This window comes from Chiloscyllium punctatum, chromosome 38, assembly GCF_047496795.1.
Source record: "Chiloscyllium punctatum isolate Juve2018m chromosome 38, sChiPun1.3, whole genome shotgun sequence".
Classification (NCBI taxonomy): Eukaryota; Metazoa; Chordata; class Chondrichthyes; order Orectolobiformes; family Hemiscylliidae; genus Chiloscyllium; species Chiloscyllium punctatum.
Window position 1 is genome coordinate 10677921 of NC_092776.1, and position 17151 is coordinate 10695071.

The window sequence follows — 17151 nt, forward strand, 5'->3', positions numbered from 1 at the left end:
TACTTGGGGAGAGTATTAATGCAGGGTAGATCGCTTAAGAGTGGGAATGACTTTTGCCTCAGGCAGATGAAAGAATGTCAGCTATTAGTGGAGGGGTTAAAAAATTGAGGGTGTGCGATGGGGTCAGAATTGGAGAATCGCAGAATGCTCGGAGGCGATCAGATTGAGTGGAGGGGACTGGAGGAGATGTCATTTTAAAGAGAGGTGTGAGTGGAATTGATGATGTCTGGCTGCGGAAAAATGAATAGAGTGGCAGAGGCAAATGGAAGAAAGCATTAAAGAATCCAGGCACTGAGAAGGGAACTGGAGGAAAGCCAGCAAGTTACAAGACATTCTGTCTAGGAAGAGAACCGGTATTATAGACAGTGCAAGACAAAGGACATTTGAGAGCCTTGAAAAGCACGTTGCTGCAACTTCCAAATGTCGAGACACTTTGGTGCCAATAATAATTAGGAGCCTATGACTTCGATTAGCCATTGTTGTCCAGCAGAAACATTCTCCTTGCCAATAAATTACTTCCTACAGGTGATGATTAGCAGAGTAGGGGACATTTGCCTGATGACTTTGTAGCAAAGGATTTTGTACCGTTGTAATGTGGCGAGTGAATGAATTGATTCACTTTGGCCAGAAACCCAGTACAAGCATTTTACAGCAATTTGGAAATAGTACACTTAACTTGACAACATTTTCCATGCTGCCTATTAAATATTCAGTGCTGATCGAATTGTTGAGGTGGTTTTGAGGAATTGTTGAGAGAGTTAAGAGGGCATGACATTAAAATTATAATCAGTAGATAATGTCCACGGTCTAAGAGTGATTGAGACTTCACACCTTGGATTCTAAACGCTGGAATGCTCTCCCCAAGACTCTCTGCCAATCTCTCCTCCTTTTAAAAAACACACAAGGTATAGGAGCAGATGTAGGCCATTCAGCCCGTCAAATCTGCTTTGCCACTCATTGAGATCATGCCTGATCTGATCATCCTCACTTTCCTAGCTTGTCCCCATAACCCTTGATTCCTTTACTGATTAAAACTCTGTCTATCTCAGCCTGGAATATATTTAATGACCCAACCGCAACAGCCCTCTGGGGTAAAGAATTCACCAGATTCACTACCCTCTGAGAGAAGAGATTCCTCCTCATCTCTGTCTTAAATGGCTGGCCCTTTACTTTGAGATTATGCCCTTTGGTCCTAGATTCGCCCACAAGGGGATATAATCTTTCCACATTTACTCCTAAGAACGTTCAATGTATCAGTAAGGTTGCCTCTCATTTTTCTATATTCCAATGAGTACAGGCCCATCTATTCAACTGCACTTCATAAGGCAGTCCCTCCATACCTGATATCAATGGAGTGAACCTTCTGTGGGCTGTCTCCGATGCTAATATACCTTTACATAGGTAAGAGGCCCAAAACTGTTCACAATATTCCAGCTATAGTCTGACTAGTGCCGTGTATGAGTTTAGCAAAACCTCCCTAATTTTATACTTCATTCCCTTTGACAAAGTAGTCCATTTGATTGGCACCACTTCTTCCCCGACTGACACTCAGTAGCAGAAGTGTGTACTATCTATAAGATGCACTGCAGAAATTCACCAAAGATCCTTGAACAACACCTTCCAAACCCATGACCGCGTCCATCTAGAAAGACAAGAGCAGCAGATATATGGGAACACCACCCCCTGCAAGCTACCCTCCAAAGCCACTTAACATCCTGACTTGGAAGTGTATCATCGTTCCTTCACTGTCGCTGGGTTAAAATCCTGGAATTCCCTCCCTGAGGGCATTGTGGGTCAACCTACAGCACATGGACTGCAGCGGTTCAAGGAGGCAGCTCACCCCCACCTTCTCAAGGGGCAACTAGGGATGGACAATAAATGCTAGTCCAGCCAGTGATGCCTATGTCTCATAAGTGAATTAAAAATAAATAAAGGCTAACACTCCATTGGCCTTCTCTATTAGTCAGTGAATTTGGATTCCAGATTTTTGTGATTCATGGTCAAGGACTACCAAACATCTCTGTTCTGTAGCTTTCCACAGAGATTCTACATTTAAGTAATATTCAGCTTGTCTATTCTCCCTGCCAATGTGTTAACCTTATATTTCCTGCATTGTATGCCATCTGCCAAGTTTCTGCTGACTTGCTTAACCTGTCCAAATCCCTCTGCAGACTCCTTGTGTCACTTTCACTGCTTGCCTTCCTGGTGAAGGGCTTATGCAAAAACGTCGACTCTCCTGCTCGTCGGATGCTGCCTGACCGGCTGTGCTTTTCCAGTGCCACACTTTTCGACTCTGATCTTCAGCATCTGCTGTCCTTTCTCCTACTTGCCTTCCCGCCTATTTCATGTCATCTGCAAACTTAGCACATTCACTTACCTCATCCAAGTCATTAATATGTATTGCAAATAATTGTGGCCCAGAACTGATCCCTGTGGTACACCACTAGTTACAGGTCTCCATCCTGAAAATGCACCCGCGTTCCCAACTCTATATCTTTTATTAGTTACGTAACCCTTCAACCATGCTAACACACAACTCCTACACCATGGCCTCTTATGTTTATTCAGTAACTTAACATGTGATCAAATGCCCTCTGAAAATCCAAATATATTACATCCACTGCTTTCCCTTTATCTATCCTGTTTGTTACCTCCTTAATGATTTGTAGTAAATTTGTCAGGCACAATTTCTCTTTCCTAAGCCATGTTGACTTTGCTTGATCAGATTGTAATTTCTAAATCCTTTTCCATCCTTTATCGTGAACTCTAACATTTTCCCAATAACAGTTGCTAAGCTGACTGCCTGAAAGTTCGCTGTTTCTTTCTCTGTCTCTCTTTCTCAATAAAAGTGACAGTTTTCCGATCCTCCAGGACTTCTCCAGAATCTAATGATTCCTGGAAAATTACTAAGAGTGCCTCCAAAGTGATAACAGGAGGACTATCACATCTCATCTCCAGCCTAGACACTTTACAACCTTCTGGGCTCAATATTGAGTACAACACCTTCAGATTGTAAACCTATTGCTTTGCCTTCTTTTATCTTTACCTGTTACATTCTCTGCCACCATGTCCTCTTTCCCCTTCCCCCAACCCAGAGGGATTTCCCGTCTGGCAGTAAGACACCCCCGTTGTTCTGCCATTGTCACATTCCGATCACTTAATCTGAACTATCAACATCTTCTCCCCCATCACTCCACCCCCTGACCCCCCCCCCCCCCCCCCCCCCCCTCCATGCCATTGCATAAATGCTGCTCTCTCCACACATCACGTCAGCTCTGAGGAGCAGTCATCTTGAACTGAAATGTTAGCTTGCTCTCTCTGTCTGGATGCTGCCTGACCTGCTCTAGCATTTGCTGTTTTCAGTACGGATTCCAGCATCTGCAGTCATTTGCTCCTGCCCTATTTCTGCATCTTTAAGGTGTTCCCTCTTTGCCCAAACTTTTATCCATCTGTCCTAATGTTGCCTTAAGTGGCTCAGAGTTTGATTAAGCTTTTAAGCAGCATTTGGAGCAGTTTACTAACTTCATACCTGTTGTATAAGGCAGTTAGGACCAGAAAGGATCATCACAAGATGAGTTCTATCCATCAGGATAAACTACCTAACTTGTTTATTATTTGCTGTTGAGTTAAGTCTGCAAAGTGAAGATTGCATATGTCAGACGCAATGTAATGAGCTAATAAGTTAAATGCAATAAACCTTTATCAAGTCTGAACCTTGCTTCTGCTTAAGGCTGTGTGTGGTCATCCTTCCTTACCTGGCATCAAGAGTGAAGAAAAAGGTGGATTGATGGTAGGGAATCTCTCCAAAATCTACAAGATACGTGCCAACAGCATTTGCACAATGTACAGGAATATCAAGGCAAGCTGTGGTTATCATAGAACCTGTTGGAGCCTACAACACAAACGTTAGTGAAAAAATACAGTCACACAGTTATACATCAAAGAAACTCATCCACGTCAACCGGATATTCTAAATTAATCTAATCCTATTTGCCAGCATTTGGCCAGCATCCCACCAAACCCTTCCTAATCATGTACCCACCCAGATGCCTTTTAAATGTTGTAATTGTATCAGCCTCCACCACTTCCTCTGGCAGCTCCATTTCATACACGCACCACTGTCTGTGTAAAAATGTTTCCCCTTATGTCCCTTCTATATCTTTCCCTTCTCACCTTAAACCTATGCCCTCTGGTTGTGGACTCACTTACCCTGGGAAAAATGTCTATTTATCCTATCCATGCCCCTCATGATCTTATAAACCTCTATAAGGTCACCCCTCAGCCTCTGATGCCCCAGGGAAAACAGCCCCAGCCTATTCAGCCTCTCCCTATAGCTCAAACCCTCCAACCCTGGCAACATCCTTGTAAATCTTTTCTGAACCCTTTCAAGTTTCACAACATCCTTCCAATAACAGGGAGACCAGAATTAAATGCAGAATTCCAAAAATGGCCTAACCAATATCTGTACAACATGACATCTCAACTCTTGTATTCAATGCACTGACCAATATGTTTTTATTTATTGACCAGCCCACACCTGAATGGAAGTACTCTTCCTGGATCCACAAATAAAGTAATTCTCACCCCACTTCCCACCTCCTTTCGGCTTCCTAAGGTATTCCCACCAGTGTATCATCACATTCCTGCACTGGCTAAGAGCATGATGGTGACAGTAACAAGAATGAATAGATTCCCAAATCCATGGTGAAAGCTACTTAATTGGAAAGAGACATGTTCAGGCACCAGAGATAAATCCGCTTTCTGGTTGCATTGTTATCATTAGGAAATACAAGAGCGTTCTATGACTTCACCTATCTGTGGTCATACCTTCCTGATGAAGGGCTTTTGCCCGAAATGTCGATTTTCCTGCTCCTCGGATGCTGCCTGACCTGCTGTGCTTTTCTAGCACCACTCTGTTCTACACCTATCTGTAGACTATCCATTGGGATTTGCAAACTACAAACTGGTCAGGTGATTTCTCAGCTCCAAATACCAAAGAATTATTGCAAGTTATCTTTATAGACATCTAAATGACTTGTTCTAAATGCACCAATTTTACAAGGGGGGGGGGGGGTGTGTGTTTGGGGGGTCATGTGACCTTTACACCTTTATACTGCTTCAGCTGCAGGTGGCAGTCTTGCTGTATATTCACAGATAACTGTGCATAGCGATAAACGTCACACCTTTTCGGAAAAATAATAACTGAGGCCTAGATGTGTTAGGGTAGATCTTGAACATATAACCTATTAAAATCCATCCCAATTTTTATTACCATGTCATCAATGTATTTTTTTCTATGCATTTACAGAACGTGGATGTCATTAGCCAGGTCAGTATTTATTGTCCATCCCTATTTACCCAGAGGACCATTAAGAGTCAACCAGAACTAGGCAGCACAGGTATAAGGTGAGAGGGGAACGATTTAACAGGGACCTAAGGGGCAACGTTTTCATGCAGAGGGTGGTACATGTATGGAACAAGCTGCCAGAGGAAGTGATGTAGGCTGGTACGATTAAAACATTTAAAAGGCACCTGGATGGGTTCATTAATAGGAAGGGTTTAGAGGAATATGGGCCAAGTGCTGGCAAGTGGGACTAGATTAATTTAGGGTATCTGGTCAGCATGGATAGGTTGGACCAATGGGTCAGATTCCATGCTGTACATCTCGATGACTCTATCCAACCCTCAAATTCAGAAGTCTGTTGACTTCAAATTCCACCATCCTTCATGGTGGGATTCAAACTGATATCCCCAGAACATTACCTGGGTCTCTGGCTGAATAGTCTACTGATTATACCACTAGACCATCACAATTTAAGAAGCAAAAGAGATTTTCATGTAGCATTTGGAAACCATTGGGTAGATTTTGACTTCATGCATAGCAGCATATTAATGTGCTATTACCCATTTTGCATAATCTCACCGTATATTAAAATCTACCTCATTGTCTCCAGACGACCTACAGCATCAAAAACCCTTTGCCTCTTTCTCAATTCCATTAATCTGACTCATTAGTATTCCCCTCGACAAGTCTAATCAACTTAATTTAAACCATCCATTAGCCTTGATCACCCACAATCCATTTTTAACAATGCAACCATATTAATATAAAATAGTCACATTGTCCCTATTACATTGTAACACTTCAAAATACCCTGTCTTCCCATGGCCAATAGGAATAGCCTCTTCATTATTAAAATGAATGGCTCTTTGCTGTCACTTGAATAACCTTTTCCTCCATATTGTAATATCTCCATAACCAAGGAACTAAGACTCTTTCTGAAATCGCTATATTTTTTTTTAAAGCCACCACAATCCTTTTATTCTGGGTTGTTCAGAGCAGATTTCTGCAATTTGATCTTTACTTCCTAAAGACTCCAAATTAATCATGGCGACTTACCACTGCACTAACAAGCAACAATTGTTCTCATGATACTTTAACTTCACAAGTTCTGTGGTGTTACGGCACAGATTCTGATTCTTATCTTTTCAAATGTTAGAAACATTTAATATGAGCATTTCTTGTCTGAATCCATGCAGAAAAACCTTCAGTTGCTCAGATTTTCTCATTAAATGTACCATCTACAACATGCACTGCAGTAATTCACAAAAGGTCTGTCCTCAGCACCTTCCAAACCTTCCATGACCTTTATCGTTTCCAAGGACAAGGGCAGCACATACATAGGAACTCCACCTCCTGCAGGTGAAGAAAGTGTTTGGTATGCTTTCCTTTACTCGTCAATGCATTGAGTATAGGAGTTGGGAGGTCATGTTGCAGCTGTACAGGACATTGATTAAGCCACTTTTACAATATTGCATTCAGTTCTGGTCTCCCTCCCATAGGAAAAATGTTGTTAAATTTGAAAGGGTTCAGAAAAGATTGACAAGGATGTTTCCAGGGTTGGAGGGTTTGAGCTATAGGGAGATGCTGATTAAGCTGGGGCTGTTTTCCCAGGAACACTGGAGGTTGGGAAGTGATCGTATAGAAGCTTATAAAATCACCTTACCCAGGTGACCACCTCATGCCAGTGTCTCCTGAGCGTGGTACTCACAGAACGATCAAGCAGAAACCTCCCCGCTGTTCCTGTGACGTAAGGAATTGAGTACAGGGAAGGTGGCCATTCGGCCCATTGTTTCCATGTAAGTCAGCAAGAAGTCATCCAGCCTGATCCCACTTTCCAGTATTTGGTTTCTAGCTTTGTAGCTGTGGTTAGATGGCATCGTGTGGTACGAGCTATTGGGTAGATTATCTGCCACAGATCTGTTTACTGGTTGGGATCTACAGAATGTTTTCGGATTTTGTGGCAGAGGAAAACCACTTATTGGTCTGACAAGAAGGGCCATTTATCTTGAACAGGATGTAGATTATTGTATAATACAATCAGGTACAAGGTATACTGCTATGGCGGGCATTGCTACTGAGATTACAAGGGAGACCGAGATAAGACCATCAGCGATAGGAGGAGAAGTAGCCATTCGGCCCACTGAGTCTGCTCAGTCATTTAATCATGTTCCTCAACTAAATTCTCCTGTCTTCCCCTGATAACCCTTGATCCCTTTTCTACTTAAGAACTTAACTATCTCTCTCTTAAATACACCCAATGACCTGGCCTCCATAGCCTTCAGCAACAATGAGCTTCACAGATTCACCACCCTTCTCATTTCATTTCCAAATGGTCATTCCCTTCACTCTGAGGCTGTGCTTTCTGGTCCTAGTCCCTCCTACTAGAGGAAACATCTCCTCTACGTTCACTCTACACAGGCCTCTCAGTATTCTGTAAATTTCAAATAAAATCCCCCCTCATTCCTCTAAATTTCAACGAGCTCATTGGTGTTTAATGGTGTTATGGCTAGGCAAAAAGTCCATCTGGTTCTCTAATGCTCTTCGGGGAAGGAAATATGCCATCCTCATCTGGTCTGGCCTACATGGACTACAGACCCACAATAATTAGAGGGATGAGGGGGTTCTTATCGAAACATATAAAATGATGAATGTAATAGATAAGATAGAAGTAGAGAGGATGTTTCCATTGGCAGGTGAAAGTAGGACAAGAGGGTATAGCCTCAAGATTAAAGGGAGCTGATTTAGGACCAAACTGAAGGGAACTTTTTCACCCAGAGGGTTGTGAATCTGTGGAATTCCCTGCTCAGTGAAATGTTGAGACTTCCTGAGTAAATGTATTTAAAGCTAATATAGATTTTTGAACAGTAAAGGAATTAAGGGATATGGGGAGAGGGTGAGTAAGTGGAGCTGAGTCCATGAAAAGATCAGCCATGATCTTATTGAATGGTGTAGCGGGCTCAAAGGCCCACGGCCTACTCCTGCTCCTAGTTCCTATGCTCGATGTGGCTGACTCTTAACTGCCTTCTGGGCACTTGGGGTCTAGCCAGCAATGCCCATATCCCCGTGAATGAATTAAGAATTAATATATTTAAGAAAGGGAAAGATTCTTAAGCACGAAAAGTGTCAAGGGGGTGACATTGGGAGGATGGTATTGAGGTAGATGATCAGACATGTTGAATGGTCAGGCAGGCGTGATAGACTGTGTGCCTCTTGTTCCTATTTGCTGAGTTAAAATGTGCCCAATTCCCAACATCTGTAAACTCAGACAGGGCTCTGAGGACAGTTGCTGGATTGGTACCAGGGATGAAGAGCTTCAGTTCTGAGGAGAGAATGGGAATGCTAACATTGTGTCCCTCAGAGCGGAGAAGGTGAAGGGCTGGTTGAGTAAATCAGGCAAGAACTGTTTCCAGTGACAAGAGGCTCAATAACTGGAGAAACCCAGACTGAGAGTAACCAGTAGGAAGTGGGGACTGCAGATGCTGGAAAAGCACGACCAGGTCAGGCAGCATCCAAGGAGCAGGAGAGTTGATGTTCCGGGCATAAGCCCTTCATCAGCAAAAATAACCAGTTGCAATAGCAGCAGGGAGAGAGAATTTGATTAATACGGTTTTAGGGGACTTGATAGGGTAGATGCAGAACGTTTTCCTTTGCTGGAGAGAGTAGGACCAGAGGCATAATCTCAGGCTAAGGGATAAGATTAAGAATAACATTGAAGACAAAGGGTGGCACAGTGGCTCAGTGGTTAGCATTGCTGCCTCCCAACACAAGGGACCAGGGTGTGATTCCATCCTCCAATGACTGTCTGTGTGGAGTTTGCACATGCTCCCCATCTCTGTGTGGGATTCCTCTGGGTGCTCCAGTTTCCTCCCACAGTCCAAAGATGTGCAAATTAGGCTGGATTGAACATGCTTAACTTGCCCATTGTATCCAGGGATGTGCAGGCTAGGTGGGTTAGCCATGGGAGATACAGGGAAAGGGTAGGGGTGGATCAGAGTGGGATGCTTTTTGGAGGATCAGTGTTGGCTTGATGGGCTGAATTGTGGGGATTCTACGAAGATGAGCAGGTCAATCAGTGGAATTGTTTACCACGGAGAAATGTTGAGGCTGCATTGTTACCTTTTCAAGAAAGAGTTAGATATAGTTCTTAGGGCTAAAGACTATGGGGAGAAACAAGAATAAGGATTGGAGGATCAGCCGCGATCATATTGAATGGCAAGAACAGGCTCTATTAGCCACATGGCTAACTCCTGCTACTGGTTCCTATACTCAAGGCTGAGATTTTTAATCAGTGAAGGATTCAAGAGTTATGGGGGAAAAGGTGTGAAAATGGAGTTGAGAATGGTTAGAGCAGCCACGCTGTCACTGAATGGCGGACTTACGCTCCATTGTCTAAAGGTCTTATGAGTTCTTGAGTTCCAGCCGGTGTTGGAAATGGTTTCAATAGCAACTTTCAAAAGTCAAATGGATCAATATCAGAAAAAGAAAAAAAGCTAAGGGGAGAGATAATGAGGGAGTGGGTTGAATAGAAGAGCTTTCTCGAAGAGCTAACATGAGCTTGGTGGGCAAAACTACCTCCATCCATGCCGTATGAGTCAATGACCCAGAAGTGTTCCCAAATCTGACTGCAAGATACAAGACTAGCTAAGCCAGAGTTAGCTTCTCCTCCCTGCTTTGATCCATAATTAGTCTACATTTGCCTATCGGAGACTGACCATGTTTCTGATCGCTGTCTATTGATCTTTGGGGAAGACGTTTCCTAACTAATTCTTCGGATAAGGGCATTATGGATTGGGTTCCCAACCCGCTAGCATTTCCCTGGAATCTCCAGGATTGAAAGATTAATCTTCAGAACACTGCATTGATCAAAGCCCAGAGAAAAATCATTAGAGGGCACAAATAATTATTGTCTTTACTTAAGAATTATTGTGTAATTATTGTGTACAGTTCTGGTCGCCCCATTACAGGAAGGACGTGGAAGCATTGGAAAAGGTGCAGAGGAGATTTACCAGGATGTTGCCTGGTCTAGAGGGAAGGTCTTATGAGGAAAGGCTGAGAGACTTGGGTCTGTTCTCATTGGAAAGAAGAAGGCTAAGGGGGGATTTGATAGAGACATACAAGATGATCAGAGGATTAGATAGGGTAGACAGTGAAATACTTTTTCCCAGAATGAGGACGTCAGGTTGTATGAGAGGGCATAACTACAAATTAAGGGGTGATAGATTGAAGACAGATGTCAGAGGCAGGTTCTTTACGCAGAGAGTGGTAAGGGTGTGGAATGCCCTACCTGCTAATGTAGTCAACTCAGCCACATTAGGGAGATTTAAACAATCCTTAGATAAGCACATGGATGATTTTGGGATAGTGTAGGGGGACGAGCTGAGAATAGTTCACAGGTCGGCGCAACATCGAGGGCCGAAGGGCCTGTTCTGCGCTGTATTGTTCTATGTTGAGTTCTTTGCTGAGATATTTGTATCATCGATAGTCACAGGTGAGGTGCTGGAAGACTGGAGGTTGGCAAACGTGGTGCCACTGTTTAAGAAGGGCGGTAAAGACAAGCCAGGGAACTATAGACTGGTGAGCCTGATCTCGGTGGTGGGCAAGTTGTTGGAGGGAATCCTGAGGGACAAGATATACATGTATTTGGAAAGGCAAGGACTGATTTGGGATAGTCAACATGGCTTTGTGCTGGGAAGTCACATCTCACAAACTTGATTGAGTTTTTTGAAGAAGTAACAAAGAAGATTGATGAGGGCAGAGCAGTAGATGTGACCTATATGGACTTCAGTAAGGCATTCGACAAGGTTCCCCATGGGAGACTGGTGAGCAAGGTTAGATCTCATGGAGTACAGGGAGAACTAGCCATTTGGATACAGAACTGGCTCAAAGGTAGAAGACAGAGGGTGGTGGTGGAGAGTTGTTTTTCAGACGGGAGACCTGTGACCAGTGGAGTGCCACAAGGATCGGTGCTGGGCCCTCTACTTTTTGTCATTTACATGAATGATTTGGATGTGAGCATAAAAGGTACAGTTAGTAAGTTTGCAGATGACACCAAAATTGGAGGTGTCGTGGACAGCGAAGAGGGTTACCTCAGATTACAACAGGATCTTGACCAGATGGGCCAATGGGCTGAGAAGTGGCAGATGGAGTTTAATTCAGATAAATGCGAGGTGCTGCATTTTGGGAAAGCAAATCTTAGCAGGACTTATACAATTAATGGTAAGGTCCTCGGGAGTGTTGCTGAACAAAGAGATCTTGGAGTGCAGGTTCGTAGCTCCGTGAAAGTGGAGTCATAGGTAGATAGGATAGTGAAGAAGGCGTCTGGTATGCTTTCCTTTATTGGTCAGAGTATTGAGTACAGGAGTTGGGAGGTCATGTTGCAGCTGTACAGGACATTAGTTAGGCCACTGTTGGAATACTGCATGCAATTCTGGTCTCCTTCCTATCGGAAAGATGTTGTGAAACTTGAAACGGTTCAGAAAAGATTTACAAGGATGTTGCCAGGGTTGGAGGATTTGAGCTACAGGGAGAGGTTGAATAGGCTGGGGCTATTTTCCCTGGAGCTTCAGAGGCTGAGGATTAATCTTATAGAGGTTTATAAAATCATGAAGTGCATGGATTAGATTCTCTATGGTGTGGAAACAGGCCCTTCAGCCCAACAAGTCCACACTGACCCTCTGAAGAGTAACCCACCCAGACCCGTGTCCCTCTGATCAATGCACCTCACACTATTGATAATTTAGCATGACCAATTCACCTGGCCTGCACATTTTTGGATTATGGGAGGAAACCAGAGCACCCGGAGGAAACTCACACAGACACAGGAAAAACATACAAACTACACACACACACAGTCACCCGAGGCTGGAATCAAACCCGGGTCCCTGGCGCTATGAGGCAGCAGTGCTAACCACTGAGCCATTGTGCTGCCCCAGCATGAAGAGAGTGAATAGCTAGAACCCTTTTCCTGGGGTAGGGGAGTCCAAAACTAGAGGGCATAGGTCTAAGGTGGGGGGGGAAAGATTTATGAGAGACCTAAGGGGCAAAGGGTGGTGTTTTCTTTCTTTATTCATTCACAAGATGAAGGGCATTGCAAGCTAGGCCATCATTTATTGCCCATCCCTAATTGCCCAGAGGGCAGTTAAGAGTCAACCAATTTGCTGTAGATCTGTAGTCACATGTATACCAAACCAGAGTGGCAGTTTCCTTCCCTAAATGACGTTAGCAAACCAGATGGGTTTCCATGAAAATCACCAATGGATTCCTGGTCATTATTAGATCCTTAATTCCAGACTTTTATTGAATTCAAATCCCACCATGATGGGATTCAAATCCAGGTTCCCCAGAACGTTATCTGGGTCACTAGATTAAGATTCATTCCTGATGAATTTATGCTCGAAATGTCAATTCTCCTGCTCCTCGGATGCTGCCTGACTGGCTGTGCTTTTCCAGCGCCACACTTTTTGACTGACTAGATTAATAGTCCGGCGATAACCCCACCAGACCATCACCTCCCTGCTTATGGAATGAGCTGCCAGAGGAAGTGGTGGAGGCTGGTACAATTACAGCATTTAAAAGGCATCCGAATGGGTATATGAATAGGAAGGGCTGAGAGGGATTTGGGCCAAGTGTTGACAAGTGGGACTCGATTAATTTTAAGATATTTGGTCAGCATGGATGAGTTGGACCAAAGGGTCTGTTTCCGTGCTGTACATCTTGATGATTCTGTGTCAGGCATCCAATAATGTGAGAGAGGGCATAGCAGGAGGACAGGGACAATATCTCAGGAGGACATCCAACCAAAGCTGGCAACTCTAGATGCTGACATTTATTGCCCACCTCTCGTTAACTCTTGCCAAAATGATGGGCCTTCTGTCTGATTTGTTCAAGTCTGTGTAATGTAGTTACTCCCAGGTTGCTCTGAGGTTATGAATTCCTGAAACTGGACCAAGGAACAAGGGAGGAACGGTAATGTCATTCCAGACAGAATAGTTGTGTGACTTGATGTCCTTACTGATGGCCGAGTTCTTGGCTTTGGAAGGTGATGTTGAAGGAGCCTTGGTGAGTTGCTGTAGGTGGTACACACTGCTACCCCAGCGCATGAACTGCATTTGGAAACAGGATCAGGATTAGCTCTGATCAGCCAACACTCAATGCACTCACACAGGGAGTTTGGTTACCTGGTCACATTATCACATGACTCAGCACTGCCAATAAGGACCACATCATCAATAACCACTTTCTGGCTGAGTTAGAGGTCAAAAGGTGAGTACTGCCCAGCATTAATCAGCATCACACCGATGTCCTGATCAAGTTTCAATCACAAAGGGGAGTCAGGAAGGAATACCTGTCCCTGTGTTTGATGGAGATAGTGTAGAGGGAGCTTTACTGTGTACCTAATCTTGTGCTGTATCTGTCCTGGGACTGTTTGATGGGGATATTGTAAAAGAAGCTTTACTCTGTATCTAACTCCATGTTGTACCTATCCTGGGAGTGTTTGATGGGAATAGTGTTGAGGCAGCTTTACTCTGTATCTAACCTGGTGCTGTACCTGTCCTGGGAGTGTTTGATGGGATGGTGTAGAGGAAGGTTTATTCTGTATCTAACCCCGTGCTGTACCTATCCTGGGAATGTTCTATGGGATGGTGTAGAGGAGGGTTTATTCTGTATCTAACCCCGTGCTGTCCCTGTCCTGGGAGTGTTTGACATTAAACTGACTATGAAAAAATAGTGAAAGCTTCAACTTGCATTGTTCATTTTTCCCTTTGTGATTTTTTTCTACTAGGCATAAGCACCTACACTGATAAACTCTTCAAGTTTCGGAATGGAAGGTGGGAAGACATCCTGAGTGATGAGATCAACGTGCACAGAGAGGTTGCTAACCGATTTGCCGGCCGCTCAGTTGCATGTGTGGATCGAAAGGTAAATGGGGTCCCACAGCAATCCATTCCATTCCTGCTCATGTCCCCTCCGAGAATGAAATAGCACATGTTCCTCCTTCACCTCACTATATACCCAACTCCAACAACAGCTTGCATTTATATAGCACCTTTAATGCAGTAAAATGCTCCATTATCAAGGAAAATTCCATTTCAGAAAATATAAGGACAGGTGAGCAATAGTTTGGCCAAAGCGTAGGTTTTAAGGAGTGAACATTAGAGAGGGAGAGCTCTTCAGGAGGGGAATGCCAGAGTGTAAGGCCAATTTGGCTGTATGCATGACTAGATGGGCCAAATGGCCTCTTCTGCATCTTATGGTAAATAGATAGAACAATTAGATTAGTCTCACAGAAGGCCAGGTTTGGAAGATCACTGAGTGTCTGTAAGGTTTACGGAATCCCTACAGTGCAGAAAGAGGCCATTTAGTCCATCTAGTGCATCAACCCTCGAAAGCGCCTCCTACCCAGACCCTATCCCCGTAACCCCATGCTCACCACAGCCAATCCACCCTATCCTGCACATCTTTGGACTGACAGAGGAAACCGAAGCACTGGGAGGAAACCCCACTGACACTGGGAGAATGTGCAAACTCCACACAGACAGTCACCCGAGACTAGAATCGAACCCGGGTCCCTGGCGCTGTGAGGCAGCAGTGAGCCAATATACAGACATGACAAGAAAGCAGATCAGGTTAAAGATGGGTCTGTCTCATTCTCAGTTGGATAGGTGAGTGTGTGAAATGTCTCAAAGTCAAACCCCATCTCGCGAAAAAAGTAATGGCTTTGAATTAGTGCAACCACGTTTGACATAAAGATAATGGGATTTAAGTAATGTGAAGACATTACAGAAACCTGGGTCATGATTGAATCTGCCTCCACCAGTATTTCAGGCATTCTGTGTCCCAAAAAGATTGTGGGTGTTGAATACTTAGAGCTCTCAAGGCTGAGACTGATCGATGTTTGTCCTGTAAGGATTCCATGGGGACCAAAAGATGGCTAAGAGGAGTTGAAGTTCCCTAATTAGGTCTGATTCCAATTCTGAGTGACCATAAGAAGGCCATATATAATAGGAGCAGGAGTAGGCCATTTGACTCCTCCAACCTGCTCCACCATTTAATAGGATCATATCTGATCCGACATTCCTCACATCCACTTTTCTGCCCTTTCTCTTGGTTCCCCGACTGATCAAGAATCTATCGATCCCAGCTTTAAATATGCACAAGGACTCTGCCCCCACAGCGTCTCGGTGGCAAGGAGTTCCAAAGGCACTCAACCCTCCAAGCGATGAAGAAATTCATCCTCATCTCAGTCTTAATTTGGCACCCCTTTATTCTGAGTCTATGCCCTCTGGTCCCAGAGTCTCCCATGAGGGGAAACATTCTCTCAGCATTTGCCTTGCCAAGGGGAGCCTATTTAGCTTAGTTGGTTGGATTGTCGGTTTACAGAGCAGTGTGATGCCAACAGCGTGGGTTCAATCCCTGTCACAGGTTTGAGATTGCCATGAAAGACTCTCCTTCTCAACCTCTTCCCTCACCTGAGGGTCTGCTGGCCCTCAGGTTAGACCATCACCAGTCGCTTCTCTTGAATAAAAGAGCAGCCATTATGGTCTGGTCAGACTATGGCAACACAACAACCCTGTCAAGCCCCAGTTGTTACTTTGTCCCAAACATACACACTGTAGGAAATCTAATCTGAAAAAAATAAGGACAGCATGAATGAGATAAGTGTACAGAATGTTCAATGTTTACTCCATGAACAGGCGAAGGCCATTCAGTCCATCAAGCTTGTCCCACCATTCTGGATCATGCTGATAATTTCCTCAATGTCATTTCTCTACTCTTATCTCCATAACTCTCAAAGATATTGGTTTCCAACAACCTGTTGATTTCTGTCCTCAAAGATTGAGCATCCTCAGACCTCTGAATTGGGAAGACTCCCTAAGCTCTGAGTGAGGAAATTGCTCCTCATCTCAGTCCTAAATGGCCTGTCCCTTATCCTGAGATGTTTGGGTCTCTCCAATCCAGACTCACCAGCCATCCTAACCACGTCCACACTGACGTGTCTTGTAAATGTGCCATTTTCTGATTATTGTCATAGGCTGGTTAATTATTGTCCTGATTTCAATAACCATTCAGACATAACCTCAGTCACAAAAAAACCCACATCAATTTCGCATCAGCTATGACCTTGCAAATTACTTTGAGATGAATGCAAGTATTCTGCTGAAATATTTTGTTTCATTAGTAAGAGGAATAGTCAATATAAAATGCTGATGATGTTTGTTGCAACATCTTTAGTGACTCCAGTCAATATCTTATGTAAGATCTTCAAATGGTATCATGGTATTGTCACCGGGCTAGTAATCTGTGTTTAATGTTCTTGGGCAGTGGGTTTAAATTCTGTCATGGCCAATGGTGGGATTTGAATTCAATATTTTAAAAACATCTGGAATAAAAAGCTAATCCAATGACAGTCATGTGACCTTTGATCATAATAAAATCTCTGCTTGGAAAAGTATACGGCAAAGTCCTACAGTCCCAATGCATCCATTTGTAGGGTGCGGAATGCAACAGGATATTTTCAGAATTTACTCATTGTTCTTGTCCTGTTTTAGTTTGCTATATTAACTATCTGCTGACAATTCCAGCCACAATTCATCACTATCAGTTATTAAACCTGTTTCCCAACACAGTCATCACCTTCTTGTGGATATCTCCCTCATCAATTCATTCAGAAATGTTATTATACGCCTCTGGAACAGTAAGGACTTGAACCCAAGACTCCTGTCCCAGAGGATAGGGATACTACCACTGCACCAAAAAAAGCTCCTCATCACTTGACTTATGTTTTTAATAAGCAGCATTGGCATATT

At 43.7% G+C, this 17151-nt stretch overlaps 1 protein-coding gene across 3 annotated transcripts in view; it reads left to right on the plus strand.

Annotated features, from left to right (window-relative positions):
• The window catches only part of crtac1b (cartilage acidic protein 1b), a 349836-nt gene that overhangs the window by 109216 nt on the left and 223469 nt on the right, over positions 1–17151 (plus strand). For all 3 annotated transcript variants that reach the window (XM_072557150.1, XM_072557149.1, XM_072557151.1), the window contains exon 4: positions 14127–14263. In XM_072557150.1, the coding sequence (XP_072413251.1) occupies positions 14127–14263 (137 nt within the window). The remainder of the gene's footprint in view (positions 1–14126; positions 14264–17151) is intronic.